The sequence below is a fragment of the Rhinopithecus roxellana genome, chromosome 4, assembly GCF_007565055.1.
Source record: "Rhinopithecus roxellana isolate Shanxi Qingling chromosome 4, ASM756505v1, whole genome shotgun sequence".
In the NCBI taxonomy this organism is placed as follows: Eukaryota; Metazoa; Chordata; class Mammalia; order Primates; family Cercopithecidae; genus Rhinopithecus; species Rhinopithecus roxellana.
The window spans coordinates 41730840-41752439 of NC_044552.1; the positions used below are offsets into that span (position 1 = coordinate 41730840).

The following is a 21600-nucleotide window of genomic DNA, read 5'->3' on the forward strand; positions in this document are numbered from 1 at the left end:
CACATAGTAATAAATGAGTTGGGTGTAAGAAATTTTTCCAACAAATATGTTGTTTACTAAAAAGTCTTGCATTATATAGTAATTTGGATGAAAATGATTATAAACTTGAATTACAAATACCTTAATTTTCAAAGTCCACTTATGTCTTTTTTAGCTGAGAGTCAGATGTCTCCCTTTTCAGATTTTTCTAACACGTATCAATTGTCCAAAGCCTTACTTAAACTAAGAGGAGTAAAATAAGAAATTTTGTCTTCAAAATCTAGGAGTTCACAGAGATAGCAAGGCCTGTCAGTCTACTACTGCAGTTACATTTTAATGCCACTATGGTGTGCCTAATGACAGTACATTGAACAGATTGACAAGTGTATTTTAACTGTGAAGTGAAACACATGCTGATCTGAGTTCTATAAAACCTGCAGTGGGTACTCCAGGCTTGGGCCTTAATAGTACTAGTTTATTAACTCTATTCACATGATCTTACTAGAGAAGGAACTGGGGAGAGGCAAGTGACTTGCCTAGGAAATAAAGTTTGAAGAGGCACTTGCTTTCACATCCCTTCAAGTGCCAAACCTCACTATACAACTGTGCTGTTGATAGTGTATCAGCAAATAGGCATGGCAAGAAAATTATTCTTAATAAATCTTAAAGAATACAAATAATATCATATATGTTCCTCAACCCTCACAAAACTAAATAGAAATCAACAACAGAATTTTTTCTAGAAATCTTAACATATATGGAAATTATTATAAACAACAAATTTCTGAAATAACCTGAGAGTAAAGAAGAAAAAGAATAATATGGAACCATATAAAAAGTTATGAAATGTAGCTAAAACAGTGCTTAGCTAAAACAGTGCTTATACTGTGCCTAAGCACTTATAACAGTGCTTATAGTCCCAAGTTTCTACACCAGAAAAAGAACTCTCAAATCAATATTTTAAGCTTCAGCCTTAAATAAATGGAAAAAAGAACACATTAAATGAAAAGCATACAAAAAAAAGAGAACAGTCAGATTTGTACAGAAATCATTAAAACTTCTTAGAGAAAATCAATGAAACAAAAAATTGATTTTTGAGGAAAACAAAATGGGCAAATCTTTAGTCAGAATGAACAAGGAAAAAATACAAGGAAAGATACAAGTAAATAAAATAAACATTGAAAGTGAGGACTCATTAGTGACCACTCAAAATTTAAAAGATTGTAAGGAGATAACATGAACAACATTAGGCCAACAAATGTGATGACTTATATGAAATAAATAAATTCTTAAATATATGTAAATTACTAACAATGCATCAAGGAGAAATGGAAAATTCATATAGGCCTGCCAGATATTTAAGAGATTAGTACCAATCCTCACCAACTGGCACTAACCTCTTAAAAGAAGAGAAAAGGAAAAAGAGAAGAGAAAGGAACACTTCTGAAGTCATGCTATCAGGCCAGTATTACCCTCATACCAAAACCAAAGACAAAGCTGCCACAAGAAAACTAAAGACAATATTGCTTATGAATAAAGATAGAAAATCTCAGCCAAAATATAAGAAAATTGAATCCAATCGCATATAAAAATATTTTTCTATCCTGATAAAGTACAATTTTTTCCCAGGATTCAAGATAATTTTGATATCTGAAAGTCAATTAATGTAATATACCATATTAATATAATAAAGGACAAAGCCTACATAATCATCACAGTAGTTGCAGGAAAAGCATATCACAAAATCTAACACCTGTTCATTATAAAAAGTCTCAACAAATTAGAAATAGAAAAACAATCTTTCAGCCTGATGAAACGCATCTATGACAAATGTCCAGGGAACCTCATCCTAAAGGTGTCAGGATGACACCTTTTCTCTTTCTCCAAAGAATTAGGAAACAAGACAATGATATCTACTTTTACCATTTCTATTTAACACTGGAACATAGGAGTTTCCAGGCTATTTGTTAGACACACACACACACACACACACACACACACACGGACATATTGGTTGAAAGGAAAGCAGTAAAACTGTCTTTATTCACAAATTACATAATCTAATATGTAGAAAATCCTAAGGAATCCGCCAAAGAACTACTAGCACTAGTAACCGGGTTTATAAAGTTTTCAGATTACAAGCTAATATACACAAGTCATTTACCTTTCTCTATATATTAAAAACAATATTTCAAGGCTGGGTGTGGTGGCTCACACCTGTAATCCCAGCACTTTGGGAGGCCGAGGCGGGCAGATCACAAGGTCAGGAGTTCAAGACCAGCCTGCCAACATAGTGAAACCCCATCTCTACTAAAAATACAAAAATTAGCCAGGCATGGTGGTGCATGCTTGTGGTCCCAGCTACTTGGAAGGCTGAGGCAGGAGAATCACTTGAATGCAGTAGGCTGAGGTTGTGGTGAGCTGAGATCGCGCCACTGCACTCCAGCCTGGGTAACACAGTGAGACTCTGACTGAAAAAATAAATAAATAAAAATAAAATTCAAAAATAAAATTAAGAAAACAATTCTAGTTACAAGACCATCAAAATGCTTAGATATGAATTTAACAAATAAATGCAAGACTTTAACTTAAAGCTATGCAACAATGCTGAGAGAAATGTAAGAATAGTAAAAAAAAATGGAGATACATTGCATATTCATTGATTGGAATTCAGTCTTGTCAGGATGGAAATTTTTCCCAATTTTATCTATTGATTTAATAAAATTTCTAATAATATTCCAGCAGGCTTTTGTGTAGAAATTGAGAAGCTCATAGAAAAATTTATAGGAAGCTACAAAAAGAATCCATAGCATAGCTAAAATGATTTTTGGAAAAAAAGAAGGAAAGGTTGAATGACTACCCGATTTCAAAACCTACCATATAGCTATATGCATTATGTATTTTTCTGGTCAGTGGGTTATTGCACATAAAAAGGCATATAAATCAGGAAAAAATAATTGATATGCCAGAAATCAACTTTCATATTTATCATAGGTCAGTTTTAACAGTCACTAAACAAACAAATGAGGAAAGGACAGTCTTAAAAGAAAAAAGTGTCATAACAATTGTATGTGTATACATGAACCACATAATCTAAATAATTATCCCACACCATATAAAAAATAAATCAAATGGATTAGGAATCTAAACATAGGAGCTAAAATTATAAAATATATTAAAATGTCTTCATGACCTTGGGTTAGGCAAAATATTATTAGACACCAATTATATGACACAAAAAGATATGATATAAAAATGACAAAATGGACTTAATTAAATAAAGGAAATGTTAATAAATTGGATTTCATTCAATAAAACCTTTTGCTATCCAAATATCAACAAGTGAGAAAATTGAAAGCCAAGGCAAGGAGAAAATATTTTCAAGTTACGTATATCATAAAGGACTTTTATTCAGTATATACAAAGAACCCACTCAAAGAATGTTCTCAATCATAAGAAAGCTGATAGCACAATTTAAAAATAGTTAATAGATTTAAATAGGCATTTCATTTTTGAAGATACACACATGATGAATACACATACCAGAAGATGCTCAAAATAATTAGTCATTAGTGAATGAAAATTGAAGCCACAGTGAGATACAATTGTACATTCACTAGAATGACTATAATAAAGAAAACGGACAGTATCAAATGTTGGCAAGAATGTGGAGAAACATAAATCTGACACATTGCTGGTGAGAATGTTAGCATGTCACAGCTAATTTGGAAAACAGGTTAGCAGTTTCCTAAAATGTTAAACATGAATATTCCATAAAATCCAGCAATTCCACTCCTGGGAATCTTTTCAAGAAATATGAAAATATCTATTCCCTCAAATAATTGTCTATGAATTCATTATTCATAAGAACCAAAAATTGAAAACAGATGTTCACTGAAGGATGAATGGATTAACAAAATGTTGTGTATATTGTGAATTACTGTTTAGCAATATAAAGTACCAACTACTCATACATGATACAACATGAAAATTCTTTTTAAAAAATGCTATGCAAAAGAAGTCAATCACAAAAGACCACATCCTCCATCATACCTTTCTAATGAAATGCCTGGAAGTGGGTTTGGGTACAAAGATTGACGGCAACAGAGCTCTTCTTTGGGTAATGGAATTGTGCTAAAACTGCATTCTGATGATACTTGAGTAGCTCTATACATTTGCAAAAGTTATTGAATTGTACAATTGCAGTGAATGAATTTTATAATATATAACTTACACTGCAATAAATTTGTTAAAGAAAAATATTTCATGAACTCTAGAGAAATTTTCTAGACTGTTTTACTACATACCTATGTTCATTTCTTCTTTCCTTCCTTCCTTTTCTTTTTTGTCTTTCTTGTGTGTGATTTTTTAAGGTCCATTCTGTGAGGTGTCAACAAAAGCTTGTGTTTCTCTGCTTTGTTGGAAAAGAGGAATTTGCCCAAATAGCAGCTCTGCTTACACTTATGAATGCCCAAAAGGATCTTCCAGCCAAAATGGTGAAACTGATGTCAATGAGTGTTCATTAATACTGTGTGAGAATGGTACCAACAGCATCAAAATATCAAATGTAAGTCTCAATCTAACATACAAGTGAGTGGTTTCAATTTTTTCTTACTATTACCAAGCAATTTGAAAAGAATAAATAATTAGAATTCTCAATAAGGTAGTTTAATTGTTAAACTCAGAAAAACAAGAATAATCTACTTATTTTAGTTTTTCCTATTTATATAGGAAAAATTTTGCTCTTCCATCGGTATTCTGCCTTTTAAAAGAATATAAATTTGTATACTCTTCATTTTTACTTACTGCTTTTTGTTAATCTTTTAGTTATTCAATATTGTTATACTTTAACTTTTCAATTTAACATGTGAATAAAGAAATAAATAAGAGTAGGAAATATTTTGTTAGCTGTTGTCACAAATTACTGTACTTTCAATTTAGACTCATATTTATCATTAACTCTTTAAAGAACTTTAAGAGTTTATTTTTCCAACCTCCTGAACTTTTTGTTACTAACCCTCTGAAAAGAATTTTTTTTCAGGGCCGGGCGCGGTGGCTCCAGTCTGTAATCCCAGCACTTTGGGAGGCCGAGACGGGCGGATCACGAGGTCAGGAAATCGAGACCATCCTGGCTAACACGGTGAAACCCCGTCTCCACTAAAAAATACAAAAAAAATAGCCTGGCGAGGTGGCGGGCGCATGTAGTCCCAGCTATTCCGGAAGCCAAGGCAGGAGAATGGCATAAACCCGGGAGGCGGAGCTTGTGGTGAGCTGAGATACGGCCACTGCACTCCAGCCCGGGTGACAGAGCAAGACTCCGTCTCAAAAAAAAAAAAAAAAAAAAAAGAATTTTTTTTCCCTGGAGAACTGTCCATTTTGTCAAAAAAAATTGCTGAACTTTTGCTGAGAAGAATTAAATTATATAGTACATGATATACAGATAAAAGCTTATAGAAGAACATTTTTTACTCCACCTGAAATTACTTCTACCATGCGCAAAGATTTGTTACCAATGTACAGTATACTAGACCCAAATATTTGGAGATACAGAGGCAAAGAGCAATAATACATGTTTCTTCTAAAAATCAAGGAAACTATTATTGTAGGCAGACTATCCTCCTCATCCTGCACCAAAAAATAAAATAAAAATAAAATAAATAAGCATGTCCGTGCACTAATCCTGGGTATATGTGCATGTGTTATGTTACCCAGCAAGAGGAAATTAAGATTGCAGATGGAATAAAGGAGTTAATCAGCTGATGTTATCCTGGATTATTTGGGTGGATCCAGTGTAATCACATGGGTCCTTTAAAATAGAGGAGAGAGATGGAAGAATCAGAGTCAAAGGGAGATTCGATGATGTAACGAGGCTGGTTTTAAACATGGAGGAAGGGACCATAAACGAAAAAAAAAAAAAAAAAAAAATGAATGCAGCCTCTAAAATAAGCTGGAAAAGTGAGGGGAACATTTTCTTGTAGAGCCTACAGAAGGGGCACAGCAGACATCTTGGATTTAGCCTTCTGAAACTTTTCAGACTTATGACCTCTGGAAATCTTAATATAAGACGAGACTTTTAATGGATGTATGCTTAACTATTAATTCATAGAAGTACTTTAATTCTATTTTCCTTCTCTATTATTCATTATTACATTTAGAAGAATTATTTTGTAGATAAATTACTTAGAATATTGTACATTTTATCATTTGTATCGCTACCAATGTATGATCTTGGGCAAGCTATATACCTCTTTCAACGTTAGTTTTGAGTTGAATTAAATAAATTTTTATTGGATTCCATGAGAAAAAAACAAAATCATCAATTTCAAGTATCTGGGCTTTTCACCTTGGAATCACTTAATAAATCTTGTTGTTCAGATAAATATGATAATGAAAATGATGGTAATGATGATGATATTGATGATAATGATAATAAAGAAAAAAGAGAGGAAAAATAAGGAGGGCAGCAAGAGGAAGAAATATGATGACTAGAGTGTATTTTGAATGCAGGTGAAATTAACTTTTGCCCAGCAAATTTAATTTTGTTTTATTTTACCTGCCCATGGATGCATGGACTTGTTTCAGGTGCCAATGGTTTATTTTCTATGCGTAGTCAACACAAAACTTGGTGGCTTAAAATAATTATTTTATTATTATCTCTTATGGTACTGTGAACTGACTTGTCCCAGCTAAGATGTTTTTTAGAGTCCCTCTGAGGTTGCCATCAGAAAGTGTCTAGACTTGGACTTCATCTTGAAAGTTTTCTTATTCACATGTTTGGTCGTTAATGTTGGCTGTTAGCTTGGCCCACAACTGGACCTATTAGCCACAATCCTAAACATGATTTCTTCATGTGGCCTGCACTTCCTGAGAGCATGGTGGCTGGGTTCAAAGAGCAAGAACCCTAAGATAATTAGATAGAATCTATATGGCCTTTAAAGCATCGTTTTATCCATGGTCACAATCTTGCTTACATTCAAGAGGAAGGGAATGTAGACCCTAACTCATAATAGAGGAGTTTTGATTTCATATAGCAGGAAGACTGTGTGAGATGGGAGAAGGTGTTGTGACATTTTGGAAAATAGAATCTGCCACATTGATAATTTCTACTCCAAGTTCATGAAAATAATTTTAGCCCTTCTCCAGGTAAGAACCCATTCATTACCTTTAAAATATCCAAACTACTTTGTAAAAATGTTTTTTAATCTTTCATAGGATGTTATGTGCATCTGTTCACCAATATTTACAGATTTGCTTTGTAAGAGCATTCAAACATCATTTGAGTCATTTCCTTTGGAGAATAACGCTACATGTAAGAAATGTGAGAGAGATTATCATTGCAGGTATAATTAATTAATTTTCTGTTTATTTTTAATACAAAATATATGGATTTTTAAATCATGTGAATAAAAATATAACGATGTTCTGGTTTTAACCCTAACTTTTACTTAATGGTATATAATATTCTATTTTAATTTAATGTAAAATTTTGTTCCATGTTTTGGGTTCATTATTATGGTATTAATTTAAAATAAATATTTGAGAAATTATCAAGCATAATTTAGGTGTACAGTTATAAAACAAATACTTTGTTTCATAATGGAAGTTTTAATATAACCAAATAGTAATTGAAGGTCTAGAAAGAAAAGAGAGATATATGTCTCCATAGTATTATTTCTATTATACACATATAGTGTTGAAATATTTTAAAATAATAGAATAACTATTTCTTCCTGTATTTCACAGACCTCAGCAGATAGATATGACTTAGGGTCTTTAGGCAGACTTTTAGGAATTCATTATTTCTTTAAGTAATAATTTGCCACAGATTACTCATTTATAAATGGCAGAAGTGACCTAAGTATCTGGGCATATAATTTAGTCCATTTTAAATAGGTTTATAGACATTTTCTCACATCATTAAGAAATACAATTTGTACTCTTCACACTTGCTTGACTTTTATCTGGCTGCTTAAAGTAAATTCTGTTGGGCATTATTAAAAAGCAGTAAGTAGCCTCAAAATTTTAGAATAATTCATAAAAGCAGAAAATTAACGTGGGGTACAGAATAGCCTTGGAACACACTGAAAAGAAACTTAGAATATGCATCCACTTCACACTGTACAATACTTTAATCTATTTCAAAGGAATCCAAATTTAACTTTTTTTTTTTTTTGTAACCTTTTGAAATGTGACTTTTTCAAAAGAAGTGACTATAAACCTCATCATTATATCAAGATATTGAAAACTCTAACCCATTCGGTCAAATTTTTGCATACCTTCAATCGTGTATTAATTCATCAGTAAACCTAAATGCTATCTCTTTAAAAATATTTACTTTTAATTTACAATTCTATTTCTATGCCTTAATATGCTAGTATATTAGTGAATGTACTTAGAAAAGTGATCAACTTAAAAAAAAAAAACAGACACATCTCCTCCCCAAACATAAAACTGACTGATTAAAAAGAAAATTGCTAACTCTGGCTCAGGTGAAATAATTGAGATATAATAAATATTAATTAAGTGCGAAGTTGAAAAATAATGACAAGAAATTAATCTTGAAATCTATTTTTCTGTTCTCATATGAGTCAAATAATATTAGTGAATATAATAATAAATAAAAACGACTTGACTTCAATGCTTTTATGTTAAGGATTTATCTGTGTGTTACTAACTTAGGAGGTATGTTTTCTGAGGTCAGTGACTCTAACACTTTGAAATTAGAACTTCTTGAAGAGCTAAAGTACCAGTGGTAGTTCCTTGTCTCTAGTGTTTGTAATTTAATAATTCTGGGATGAGGATTGCAAATGTTCCAACCAAGTTGTAAGTGATGCTGATGCTCCTGATCTGGAGACACCATACTTTGAGAACTGTTAGTTAAGATGAGCTTGGCCTTAAACAGCATCGATGTGGTAAATTGTCTGATACCTTCCACCTAGTTTAACTATTCTTTTCTACTGAAGTTTTGCTCTTCTGAATTTGGGAGAAAAAAAAGTGTTAAGGTGAAAAGGAGTCAAATGTGGAAAGGAGAAGAATAGAGTGATTATGATGATACTAGTTTCCTACCTGAACATATGCTATTGATCAAAATTTATATGGGTAGATGAGAGAGAAACTAAAGCAGAATTACCTCCTTGAGAAAGACAGTGAAACGTTGGTTATGGAAATTTTTATTTGGTACCTAGTTACTTAAAGCAATACAGTTAGAAAGAAATTAATTTTCTCCTGTAGTTAAAAATCAGAAAATTCCTTACCACCTAGAAGACTGAAAGCTTTAGGTGTCTATGGGAAGTTAGCATAAAAATGTTATTATTATGAGCAGAAAGAGTTGTAAAGTATCAAAAGTGGCAAAGCTGGGAGCAGGTAGCACACAAGTAGAGTCTGATAGGAAAGGAAAAGGAATAATTGATGTCTTGGAGGTATCAGACAGATTGAATACAATTTTGGCGACTCTCTTAAATTATAGAAGAATGATTTGATTGTTTATGTAATACTTTGGATAATAATTTGAAAACAATATGGAGTTTGTGAAATACAACAATTGCAAAAAATGCAACAAATATTTTAAAAAGGATACTTGACCAGTATTTGGTTGGTGGTTTAGCCATCCAAATACTAGGAATTCCTAGATAATTCCTGTAACTCTTCTCTAGCATTACTGCTCTCCGTCTACAAAAGTGAGATAACTTGTTTACCCCCTACTTGCTTGTTTGGCCCTAGAAGGTAAATTTTTTCAAGGTCTATTTGGTACTTTTGCAAGTTGATACTTTAACCATTTGGAAGAAAGTCTGCACTTAAGATTAACAATGAAACGCCTATTAGAGGTTTTAAAGGGAAATGAAAGTCACACTCTACAGTGACACTAAGAAACTGTATTGTAGCATGTAATTGTGCAACTGGAGGTCATTTTGCAACCATGAAGTTCAGCAAGCAGACAAAACCAAAACAGATATACATCTGAAAGGATTAAAAAGAGAGCCAGAACAATGATCAATTTCTTTATGAAGAAAGAACTGCCTATAGACAGTTTAACAATATGAGCCAATAATTCCCTGCATTGGTTTAGTATGTTTGAGTTAGGATTATGTTATTTGCAACAGAAAACTTTCCACGTAAATATGCTGAAATTCTTTACAAACCACTAAGTTAGATTACTCACATATTTTAAATGGTTAATCTTTAGCCATACAAGTAGTTTTATTGCTCACTCAGTTATCTATTAAAAGAAAATCAAATATTTTTGCAATATTGCTGACTACTTTATGAAAATGATTTTGAATTACTAGAAAAACCTACTCTACTGTAAGATATTCAAGAAGAATGTGTTTTATTCATTTTTGTATTTCTTTTTACTCTTTTTTCTCCACACTTCTCTTCTCTCTTCATTTCATTCATTTGATCTTAAATCGCTGATACTCTTTCTTCCAGTTGATCGAGTTGGTTACTGAAGCTTGTGCATTTGTCACATAGTTCTCGTGTTAGTGTTACGGTTTTCATCTCTATCAGTTATTTTAAGGTCTTCTCTGCATTGATTATTCTAGTTATCCTTTCATCCATTCTTTTTTCAAGGTTCTTAGTTTCTTTGCGCTGGTTACATAGTTCCTCCTTTAGCTCTGAGAAGTTTGATCGACTGAAGCCTTCTTCTCTCAACCCGTCAGTCATTCTCCATCCAGCTTTGTTCCATTGCTGGCGATGAGGTGTGTTCCCTTGGAGGGGGAGATGTGCTCTGATTTTTTGAATTTCCAGTTTTTCTGCACTGCTTTTTCCCCATCTTTGTGGTTTTATCTGCCTTTGGTCTTTGATGATGGTGACGTACTGATGGGGTTTGGTGTGGGTGTCCTTTCTGTTTGTTAGCTTTCCTTCTAACAGTCAGGACCCTCAGCTCTAGGAGTTTGCTTGAGGTCCACTCCAGACCCTGTTTGCCTGGGTATCAGCAGGGGAGGCTGCAGAAGATAGAATATTGCTGAGCAGCCAATGTTGCTGCCTGATTCTTGCTCTGGAAGCTTCATCTCAGGGGTGTACCCCGCCATGTGAGGTGTCAGTCTCCACCTAGTGGGTGACATCTCCCAGTCAGGCTACTCAGGGGTCAGGGACCTGCTTGAGCATGAAGTCTATCCGTTCTCAGATCTCAACCTCAGTGCTGGGAAATCCACTGCTCTCTTCAAAGCTGTCAGACAGGGGCATTTACCTCTGCCAAGATTTCTGCTGCTTTTTGTTTAGCTATGCCCTATCCCCAGAGGTGGAGTCTACAGAGGCATGCCGGCCTCCTTGAGCTGTGGTGGGTTCCACCCAGTTCGAGCTTCCTGGAGGCTTTGTTTACCTACTTAAGCCCAGCAATGGTGGGCACCCCTCCCCCAGCCTCACTGCTGCCTTGCAGTCGGATCTCAGACTGCTGTGCTAGCAATGAGGGAAGCTCCTTGGGCATGGGATACCAGGCCAGGTGTGGGATATAATCTCCTGGTGTGCCATTTACTAAGACTCTTGGTAAAGCGCAGAATTAGGGTGGGAGTTACCCGATTTTCCAGGTGTTGTGTGTCTCAATTTCCTTTGGCTAGGAAAAGGAATTCCCTTCCCCCTTGCGCTTCCCAGGTGAGGTGATGCCTCGCCCTGCTTCAGCTCTCGCTGGACGGGCTGCACCCACGGACCAGCGCCAACTGTCCGACATGCCCCAGTGAGATGAACCCGGTACCTCAGTTGAAAATGCAGAAATCGCCCGTCTTCCATGTTGCTCACGCTGGGAATTGGAGGCCTGAGCTATTCCTATTCGGCCATCTTAGGTGCGACCCCCAGTATAATTTCAAGTAATATTTTTGTCTAATTAAGTACCACTAAATATCTAATCAAATATCATCAACATTTGATTATTTAAAAGGAATACATTATGGCAGTGTATCATGACATGGAGAAATACATATTTACTCTTCGTATGATCAAAATAAATATTTATGTGTTAATAAATATCCCCAAATTAAAGGTTGAGTTGTTTTCAAATAATAATGTCTATGTTGTGGTGGCTGAACATTTTATACTGCCTTTATGCCTGTCTGTTTTAGAAACTGACACACAATCCAAAATCCAAATGAATTAATATTATGTACTCTAAGCAGTGTTTTCTGGCTAGTAATTTGTCATAAATAACTTAATATTTTGTAGATAAGTATTTCCTTATGCTCCTGTTCACATAGTAATGAGTTGAGTATAAGAAATTTTTCCAATAAATATGTTGTTTACTAAAAAGTCTTGCATTATATGGTAATTTGGATGAAAATGATTATAAACTTGAATTACAAATACCTTAAATTTCGAAGTCCACGTATGTCCTTTTTAGCTGGGAGTCAGATATCTCCCTTTTCAGATTTTTCTAACACGTATCAATTGTCCAAAGCCTTACTTAAGCTAAGAGGAGTAAAAGAATACACTTTGTCTTCAAAATCTAGGAGTTCACAGAGATGGCAAGGCCTGTCAGCTGCATTCCTTTGGATGGCAGCTTTGTTTACCTACTTAAGCCTCAGCAATGGCGGGTGCCCATCCCCCGGCCTCGCTGCTGCCTTGCAGTTAGATCTCAGACTGCTGTGCTAGCAATGAGGGAGGCTCTATGGGCGTGGGACCCTCCAGGCCAGGTGTGGGATATAATCTCCTGGTGTGCCCTTTGCTAAGACCCTTGGTAAAGTGCAGTATTAGGGTGGGAGTTACCCAATTTTCCAGGTGTTGTGTGTCTCAGTTTCCCTTGGCTAGGAAAAGGGATTCCCTTCCCCCTTGCGCTTCCCAGGTGAGGTGATGCCTTGCCCTGCTTCAGCTCTCGCTGGTTGGGCTGCACCAGCTGACCGGCACCAATTGTCCGGCACTCCCCAGTGAGATGAACCTGGTAACTCAGTTGAAAATGCAGAAATCACCTATCTTCTGTGTCACTCACACTGGGAGCTAGAGGCTAGAGCTGTTCCTATTTGGCCATCCTGGGCATGCCACTTCATTTTTGTATTTCTAAATTATTTTACTATGCTATGTATAGAATATTTTCTAACTAATTTCTTTGATGCATTATGTAATTTATTTATAATAATTATTTTGTATCTTAATGATTGAAATAGAAGGTCTTGACTTGGGCTGTGACATGAAATGACTAATTTATTTAATTTAAAGAGCATTTATGTATTTTTCAGAAACTTTCCTACTCTAAGTAAAACTCTTCTGCAACCATTAAAAAGACCAAAAAAATTTAAAGAGACAAAAAGCTATTTTCATAAGAAACTTACATTCTAGTAGGCAGATACTGCTTTAAATGATCACTCTGATTCAATTTTATTGAATAGAGTGTTGGTGTGTATTCTCAAGGGAAGGGAGACCAGCTAGAAAACTACTGTGACTATGTAGCCCAGAGCTAGTGATGACTGACACTGCCATCAAGATGACTTGTGATTATGGTAATTAAGGATCAGATATGGAATATATTTCTAAGAATAATTCAATCTTTTGCTGAAGGATTAGATGTGAAGTAACATAAATAAGTCAAGGGTAAGTCCAAAGGTTGTTTGCTCAATTGAAAGGTTGGGAAATAAACCTAAACAGTTTTCTAATGCCATTTCCAAAATGGAAAAATCTGTAGAAAGAAGGGCCTGGTTGGCAGGAGAGGAAAACAAGATGTCAGTTTTGAAAGTGTTAGACAAGACACCTATAAGAGCCAAGTAGAGACACTGAAGTAGATATCAAGTATGTTTCCATTTTAGAGAAGCTATCAGGGCTAAATATATACATTTGGAAGCAAGTGCCAGAGACATGACATTTAAAACCAGGAAACTTGCTGTGCAGAAACCTTTATTTTAATTATATTCAATTTTGGTCTATTTTTGTTTTTGTTGCATTTCCTTTTGATAACTTAGTCATTAATTATTTGCCTAGGCCAGTGTCTGGAAAAATTTCTCCTGATTTTTTTTTTTTCCCCCCAGGACTTTTGTAATAACAGGTCTTATGTTTAAGTTTGTAATCTAACTTGAGTTAATTTTTGAATATGGTAAGAGATAGGGGTCTAGTTTTATTCTTCTGCATGTAATTCTTTATTTTTCCTGGCACTATTTATTGAATAGGATGTTCTTTCCCCAGGGTATATTTTTGTTGACTTTGTCAAAGATCAATTTATTGTAGGTATGTGGTTCTCTATTCTGTTTCATTATTTTATGTGTCTATTTTTTATATCAATACCATGCTGTTTTGATTACTATAACCTTGTAGTATACTTTTAAGTCAACAGACTAAACAGGCAACCTATAGAATAGGAAAAACCTTTTCAAGGAAAACATCCATCGAAAGTCTAGTATCCAGAATCTACAAGAAACTCAAACACCTCAGCAAGGAAAAAGATCAAATAACCCCACTAAAAGTCAGCAAAATGCATGAAGAAATTTTTTTTTATTTAAAGAAGACATACAAGCAGCCAACAAATATATAAAAAAATGCTCAACATCTTTAATCATCAGATAAATACATTAAAACCACAGTGAGATGACATTTTACACCAATCAGAATGGTTATTACTAAAAAGTCAAGAAACAACAGATGATGACAAGGATGCAGAGAGAAGTGTATGCTTACACACTGTTGATAGAAAAATAAATTAGTACATCTCTATGGAAAACAGTATGAAGATTTCTCAAAGAGCTAAAAATAGAACTACCATTTGATCCAGCAATCCTGCTACAGGATATCTACCCAAAAGAAAAGAAATCATTATATCAAAATAGCATCTGCACTCATATGTTTATCACAGTACCATCCACAATAGCAAAGTCATGGAATCAGCCTAAGTGTCCATCAATGTATGACTGAATTAAAAACGACACACACACACACACATACACACACACACACACACACACACACACACCATGAAAAACAACTTAGGCACCCAAAATAATAAAATCATGTCTTTGTGTAGCATGGATAGAACTGGAAACCATTATCATAAATGAAATGACTCAGAACCAGAAAGTAAAAAGCATAACTTTTCACTTATAAGTGGGAACTAGACAATGGGTATACATTGACATACAGGGTAGAATAATAGATATTGGAGACCTTAAAAGATGGGATGGTAGGAGAGGGTGTAAGAATGAAATATGTACTGTTGGGTAAAATGTTCACTATTTGGGTTATGGGTCCACTAAAAGCCCAGACTTCACCACGATGTAATATATCCATGTTAAAATAACAAAAAACAAGCAAACAAACAAACACTACATTTGTAGTCCTTAAATGTAAAATAAATAAATAAATAAACTAGCTTAGAAAAAATAGAAATCAAAACAGGTAACTCAATGAAATTACTTCACATTGAACCAAGATAGGAACATAAGAAGGTTTTAGACTGAGACTTGGGACACTCAAATTTGAGGGAGTTAATGGATTAAAATATGAGATTTAAAAGGACTTCATGAGTTAAGATGAGAAAAATACAGACAATTATTAGACAAGCTAATAAACTGGCAACTAAGTAAAGTTCAAAATAGTGTATTTTTAGGTCATAGTAGAAGTGGGTTGGGATATAGGGCACAAGCAGAGGAGTTAGCTTAGATAGGATGGCAGATGTTAAATGAATTGTAATGGAAGGAAAAATAGAATAGGTTGCTTTAAATGTGTGGTTGTTGAATCATTTGGAAAGTGTCTTCTGATGGCTCTGTTACTCAGGTGAAATAAGCAGCAATGTCTGATGAAATAGCAATCCAAGTGAGTATGAGGAAAATAGAGTGTTACTGACATGCTACAGCATCTCCTTGAAGTAAGTGAACATGAATTTAAAGTAAGTTCAGTCTACAATCATGTGTGTCAATCTCAAACCAAGTGTAGTTTACTCATATGCCCATCAGAAATAGTTAGGGTGTTGAATTAAAGTAGGGTTGAGCCTTGACCAAGTTATGACAATGGAGGGGAAAGAGAGTGATTTAAGGGTGTATACAATAAGTGATTATAGAAGTAAAAGGTATAATCTAATTCACACAAGGAGGCAGTAGAAAATATGTTGGGGATGACAGACACTGAAATGTTGGTAGGGTCAATGGATTGTGGGATGGAATAAGCGCTGGGGGAGAAAAGAGCTACAAGGAGTAAATTAGAAAGAGAAATGAAGCTGTGCATAGAATATAAAATACTTAACATCAAGATTATGTAAGTTAACATTGTGAAGATAATGTAGTTATATATTAGGGTAGTATATAGCATACTGGAGTGGGAGTAGGTTGTAGAGTTAGAGGGAAGATTCAGATCTTTGAGTTGAGACAATATACTCCTAGGAGATGCTAATGTTGCAAATAAATAAACTTTGCAGATATTGAAATAATGAAGACACTTAGATGTTCTCCTTGCCTTGGCTATTGTGATAAAGAGAATGTGATGTGTTTGCATGTGTATGTATGTAATATTGCACAGCCACATAAAGAAGGAAATTCTGTCATCTGTGACAGCATGGATGAATGTTGAGTGCATTATGCTAAGTGAAATAAATTAGACAGAGAAAGACAAATATTGTATCATCTAACTAATTTGTAAAATTTTTTAAAGTCAAAGTCATAGAAACAGAATACTGGTTTTCAGGCAATTGGGGCTGAGAGAAATGGGGGAGGGTGTTCCAAGGGTTATAATATTGCATATTTCAGTACAGTTAGAAGAAAGAACTTGAAATGTTTCCAAGACATAGAAATGGTAAATACTAGAAGTGATGGATGCCCTAAATCTGACTTGATCATCACATATTCTAAGCATGAAACAAAATATCACATGTATCTCATAAAATGTACAAACAGTATGTATCAATTTAATAAAAGACAAAAAAGATTAATAACCTCTGGGGAATTAATGTTCAAGGTAATGACTATAGCTAAAAATGTTGCATTGCATACTTGAAATTTGTTAAGAGACTAGATCTTACCTGCTATCCCCCCACACATACAAATGATAACTGTGCAAGGTGACAGATATGTCAGCTAAGGATAATCATTTCACAATATATGGTATACCAAGTCATTATCACGTTTAACACTTTAAATGTATACAACTTTGTCAATTATGCTTCAATAAAGTTGGAAAAAATAACAAAGTAAGGTTGGGATTGCCAGGCGTGGTGGCTCACGCCTGTAATCCCAGCACTTTGGGAGGCTGAGGCGGGAGGATCACCTGAGGTCAGGAGTTCAAGACTGGCTTGACCAACGTGGAGAAACACTGTCTCTACTAAAAATACAAAATTAGCCAGGCATGGCGGCACATGCCTGTAATCCCAGCTACTCGGGAGGCTGAGGCAGGATAATCCATAGAACCCAGGAGGTGGAGGTTCTGATGAGCCTAAAGCACACCATTGCACTCCAGCCTGGGCAACAAGAGTGAAACTCTGTCTCAAAACACACAAACAAACAAAGAAAGTAAGTTTGGGATTACATTAGAGAAAGATATAACAAGTCAGATGTTAAATGTTAAAGAATTAGAGGGGATGCTCAGGAATGTTAGCTATGACTATGACAAGGAGAAGATATGGGTAGCATGGTTTGATGGCATCATCTTCAGATAAGTAAGGCTTTTAAGGAGGAGGATAGGACATGAGGAAAAGATAAAGACAACTATACAACATGTAGACATTGAGCTGTGAGAGAAGAGGGAGAGAGAATAGCCACCACTTGAGAGTTTACAGTCAAAGGAAAGAGATTCCTAAGAAGAATATGAAAGAAGTGTACAGAGCTGCTTGGGGGAAAAGAATCACACATTGAGGGATGACTTGGAAACCACTGACTTCCTGGGGATCTGAGGTAATGGTAATAAGGGATTAATTTTAACGGCCTCAAAGGTAGACCAGAGTGGGTTGACTGTGAGTGTTGGCATGAAGTTAGTAGTGCTGAGTTTTGTTAGGAGCTCACAGAACTCAATAGACATTTGGAAATTCCTCCAAAGGCAGTGCTAAAGCTACAGGACTCTGTGCTCCACTTCACTTACACAGGTGGCAGTGTCCACGGTGCTGCAGGACACAGCTCCAGTGATGCTTCCTAGAGTCCTTGATCACCTCTTGGATGGAGGTTCAGAAGGGAAAGTCATTGTGACCTGACATGTAGGTTTCTGAATTCTCCACCATACTTCCCACTTGTGTAGAGTGGAAAGTGTTTATTCACCAAAATCACATACGGGCTTTGAAGACTATCATGAACTACATTATTAATATTGCCATTTTACACTCTCTCTCTCTCTCTCTCTCTCTCTCTCTCTCTCTAATTTTTACTGAATGCAATGACTCCAATATTCTCAACATATCAGAAGGATCAAACTTTTACTACTTAGAGTAAAATGAGGAAATGAACCAGGAAATGAAGTTTAATTAAGCCACCTGGTGTCTTTCTAATATAACAATTTTTCAAGTCTGAAAATCAACTATTTAACCAAATTAATTGGGAGAAAACTTTGTAAAATATGCCACTGAATAAATATTAGAAAAATATGAATACTATGTTTTTAAAAATCAGAAATGTTGTGGTACTGAGAATTTTGCTTTCTAAGCCTTTTATTTTCTCCTCCCAGATTCTGAGATATTTCAAGGGATAATGATGTTCTCTTTTATATTCTCAGCTTATTGTATTTTTTGTTTCTGTTTTCTACTCACTGAATTTAGATTATTATAACTTACACTACTTAAATTTCAATTTGATGTATTAACATACCTTCCCCCACCCCCACCCCCAAGTCAGTTTCAGCATTTATTTAATTTGGCTTGTGATAAATCTCACCATGTCAGTCATGGGTAAAATTAAGGTTTTCAGTTTATGTCACAAATATAACTAATTAAGTATATATGCACTGTGACTTTGAAATAGAACACTGAATTTGCAGAAATGCATAGGTATACATATTTCAACATGTAATAAAATTGTATTTTCTTGTTAATTTTAAAAAAGTGATTTTTAAAATAGCAATCACATATTTGCATGAGGAATTTATTAATTAATGGAATGCTTCCACTTAGTCACTCAATAATATTCAACAAGAAAGCTTAATCTTTTGGAGTTAATTATCTCTAAAGCTGAGCTGCTACATTTTTCTTTGCTTGAAATCAATAGTCCCATTTATAAGGCTAACTTTTGAATCAATGACTCTGAAATTTAACGTAGGAAAAAGTTTTTTAAATTTTAAATATAGTTTTTAACTTCAGATTCTGGTCATAAACTATATAACTATTAAAAATATCTAGGACATTGTTGCCATTTTCTCATCAAGAGTAGCTTTTGATACTATTAATATGACTTTACATTCTGGGGTACTGTTATAGGTGACAGGAGGTATCCCGTAATCTGGCCCCTTAAGCGCCTCATTTAAGAACATACGTTCTCATAAGTATAAATTTTTTCCTTCCTTGGATGTATTCATTTCCATATAAAATATAATAAGTTAGTACAGACATATGCACATAAAATTTGAATTAACATCATGAAATCTTTAAGTCTTCCTGGCCTACCTGATTAAAGGAAGCTTAGCCCCATAATGCTCTGCACAACCTCCAATATTTCTTAATATCCAATATTCTTCCGCTGTGCCTTTTGTATCTCATTTTGTCCACAGAATATTTTCCAAGTATCCACAATGTATTTTCTTTTTCTTTAATTTTTTATGTTAATTTTTTAGTTTTTAGAGACGAAGTCTCACATTTTCACCCATGTAGTGTTGCGAACCAAGCTCATGTCAGTCTCAACCTCCTGGGCTCAAGCAATCTTCTCACCTCAGCCTCCCGAGTAACTGAGTAGCTGGGATTATTCACCTGGCTAATTAAAAAAAAAAAAAAAAAAAAATTGTGGACATGGGGTCTTACTATATTGCCCAGGCTGGTCTGGAACTCTTGGAGTCAAGCAATCCTCCTGCCTCATCCTCCCAAAGAGCTGGGATTGCAGATATAAACCACACGCCCAATCCACAATATTTTTTCTATACCTTCCTCTCTTTTTCTCACTGAAATCTGAGGACAGTTTTTCTTGTAGCCTTCTTAGTTGGTCACTATTCATTCTTCTACAGTTGTGTACCATAGACAATGAAGTATACAGACAGCGAATATGGCCCTTGTTGCCATATTCAGGCCATTTTTTTTCCCTTCTCTTTCTGAAAACCCTAGCCAGCAGCTGTATCTTGTCTCTCTCTCTGACTCTCTCCCCTTTACCCTCTCCCTGGCTCCTTTTCTAGGAGCTTTACTCTCAGTTTCTGCTTATCCTTTACTAAATGTTTTAGCATCTAGCTTGCTGACCTTTTCTTTATCACCACTGTGGTGATATTTTTTGATAACTTTGGCATCCCTCTTGGAAATCCACTCACTTTTGTTGTTTAAATTTTTTGATAATTATTTTGCTAATTTTCCCCTCTCCTTCACCTCAGTCCATCTCCCATGGTCTTATCGTGTAAGCTATCATGCCTGTAACTGCACACCTTGCAATACCTTTAATTTAAATTCTTTCACTGTCTAATCCCCACTTCCTGTATTTCAAGTTCATTCACTCATACACTGTAATGACAAAATTTCATAAATTTTTTAAAAAAGCAACAGGCACCTCTAATTATATGACTGCACTGACACTCCTGTGTCTAGTACCCACTGCAGGTCCCCATTTTCTTTTTAAAAACATACTTACACATCCACTTTCAAATTCCTTGACTCTTTTTCTATGTTCCATTGACCTGAAAACACTAAACTTGTTTAATTCTCATCCTACCATTAAACTCTTGTCCATTTTATGTATATCTAATATAGCAACTCAGACTTAATGTATTCCAAATTCATAATTGATTATTGAGTCCTGGACAAACCTTCTTTTCTGCCAGTATTTGTTTATATTACTCTTTGATTTCTTCATTTCTCTCTTTTGACACATCCTTGTCCATCAACAAATCCTTTAAACTCTCCCATAACTACATATCATGGATATGAACACTTTTATCATTATGAAGGTTAACACCCTTGTTCAAGTCAAATTCTCAGCTGGAACATTTCAATAGCCTCCCTCTTGGCCTCATTGTTTCGAACCTTCATTCAGGTACATGTCAAATAGTGAATGGATATCTCATCAAAAAAGCTAATATTTTGGTGGAGATTTGAATGATGTGAGGGAATGTACACCTGTATAAGGGAAGACGGTTCATGGCAGAGGAATTACCTATTGCAAAATCCTTAGCCTATTCAGCCTACCCATGCATGAGTCCAGACTAACTGCTCTGGAGAAAGCAAGGGAAGTAGCAGAAATGAAGATAGAAGAGAAATCAGAATCTGGGGCAGTTTTAGATCATGAGTGCCTTTTTAAAGTCCTTCATTTTCACTATTTGCTTCCTGAAATCCAGGAAGTGACCTTGTTGCTCAGTTTATGGTTAAAAGATAAATTCATCATATGAAGTAGTCCATAAGTCTAGACATTTTTCTGTGCTCATACAAGTCACAGTATGTAAGCATGTAATAGTATTGCAAAGATTCTATTATAAAAATAAATCTTAATTTCCTTCAAAGTCTTTTTTGCCCAAGTAGTGGAATAGGTACATGACAGCATTGAAACTGATACAAGTAACTTTCCCTCAGAATCTCCGTGTATGCATGATGAAACCAGAGAGACAAATGTGAACTACAATGCT

At 34.9% G+C, this 21600-nt stretch overlaps 1 protein-coding gene across 4 annotated transcripts in view; it reads left to right on the forward strand.

Annotated features, from left to right (window-relative positions):
- EYS (eyes shut homolog) overlaps window positions 1–21600 on the forward strand; it is a 1930870-nt gene that overhangs the window by 113536 nt on the left and 1795734 nt on the right. For all 4 annotated transcript variants that reach the window (XM_030928560.1, XM_030928557.1, XM_030928558.1 and 1 more), the window contains 2 exons: window positions 4353–4546; window positions 7192–7319. In XM_030928560.1, coding sequence (XP_030784420.1) covers window positions 4353–4546; window positions 7192–7319 — 322 coding nt within the window. The remainder of the gene's footprint in view (window positions 1–4352; window positions 4547–7191; window positions 7320–21600) is intronic.